Source organism: Trichinella spiralis (genome assembly GCF_000181795.1).
Source record: "Trichinella spiralis strain ISS 195 chromosome Unknown Scfld1045, whole genome shotgun sequence".
Taxonomy (NCBI): domain Eukaryota; kingdom Metazoa; phylum Nematoda; class Enoplea; order Trichinellida; family Trichinellidae; genus Trichinella; species Trichinella spiralis.
In genome coordinates, this window is record NW_003527984.1 from 1 (window position 1) to 1,344 (window position 1,344).

At 39.9% G+C, this 1,344-nt stretch overlaps 1 protein-coding gene across 1 annotated transcript; it reads left to right on the top strand.

Moving 5' to 3' along the window:
• The first annotated feature begins 230 nt into the window (after positions 1-230).
• Positions 231-1,205, top strand: Tsp_14508 (Tas retrotransposon peptidase A16 superfamily protein). Its single transcript, XM_003370272.1, has one exon. The coding sequence runs from the start codon at positions 231-233 to the stop codon at positions 1,203-1,205; it is 975 nt and encodes a 324-aa protein (XP_003370320.1).
• The last annotated feature ends 139 nt before the right edge of the window (positions 1,206-1,344 follow it).

The following is a 1,344-nucleotide window of genomic DNA, read 5'->3' on the forward strand; positions in this document are numbered from 1 at the left end:
AAAAGATATCGTATGAACTTGCTGTCATTTCTGAAGACAGAAATTAAAAAAGTCGAGAAGTATCAACGTTTCCAGGAAGAGAAAGAAAAGTTGTATCTCCATTTCCATCAAACAGGAAGACTGTTCCTCGAGGACAGTATACTACAGCCGCATTACAAGCTACGGTAAGGAAAGCTTGCTTTATTTGTGAGGAGGATCATGCCATAGAAAATTGTCCCAAGTTCATTAGCATGAGTCCTAAAGAAAGAATTACGAGCGTGAAGAAGCTGGGATTATGCTTCTTGTGCCTTAAGAAGGGCCATTTAGTAACAACTTGTAAAGCAAAGCTAAGGTGTCGAGTGAAAGAGTGTTCTAAACGTCACCACCCGTTGATTCATCTGAATCAAGAGAAACGTTCGGTCATAGAAAACCAAACTGATACCATAGAGAACAATAGAGTTCATGTCACTCATGCTATGGTTGGTAATGGAGGCACATTGCTTCAATCAGCCCGGGCCAGACTATATAATGAAGACGGAAATTCTATGATTGTCAACTGTTTATTCGATAGCGGTTCACAACGTTCCTTTGTGAAGAAGAGCGTTGCAGAAGCATTAAGCTTAAAAGGACCTTTCGAAACAGTGAACATAGAATCTTTCGGAAACATTAATAGTGAATGTTTACGTGTACGCCGGGTAAAATTTTGGTTGACATCGGTGAGAGACAAGCCTCACAAGAAACAAATGGTGGAAGCATTGTGTTTAAAGAAAATCACTGACCGTCCGAACGTTCGTTTAGATATCAAACAATATAGCCACTTCACGTCTCTGCAACTGGCAGAAGATTTTAATGATTTATCTTCCACCTTTGACGTACTTATTGGCCTGGACTACTATTACGACTTTATTAATCAAGCTATAATCAAAGGTCAAGAGGGAGAACCGATGGCAATACATTCCACGTTGGGATGGATCATTTGTGGTCCGACTCCAGGAAAAGTTCCCATGAAGAGCATCAAGATGTTGTTTGCAAAAACAGAAGATCATCTTGATGATATTTTGAAAAATTTTTGGGATTTGGAAGCCATCGGGATAAAAGATGAAGAAAAAGAAATTGATTCAAAAGCCTCACAACTGGTTGAGAAACAGTACGAATTTGACCGGGAAAGATACCAAGTACAACTTCCCTGGGTAAATAAAGAATCGGAATTGCCGAACGAATATTAACAGGCCTTGGATCGGTTAAATGTAACCGAACGGAGCTTGTGTAGAAACCCTACCCTGCTCCATTTTATAAGAATGTGGATGTAAGAAAATCCAGAGAACGGATCTTGTCTCAGAAACTAAATGACGCACTACGACGACC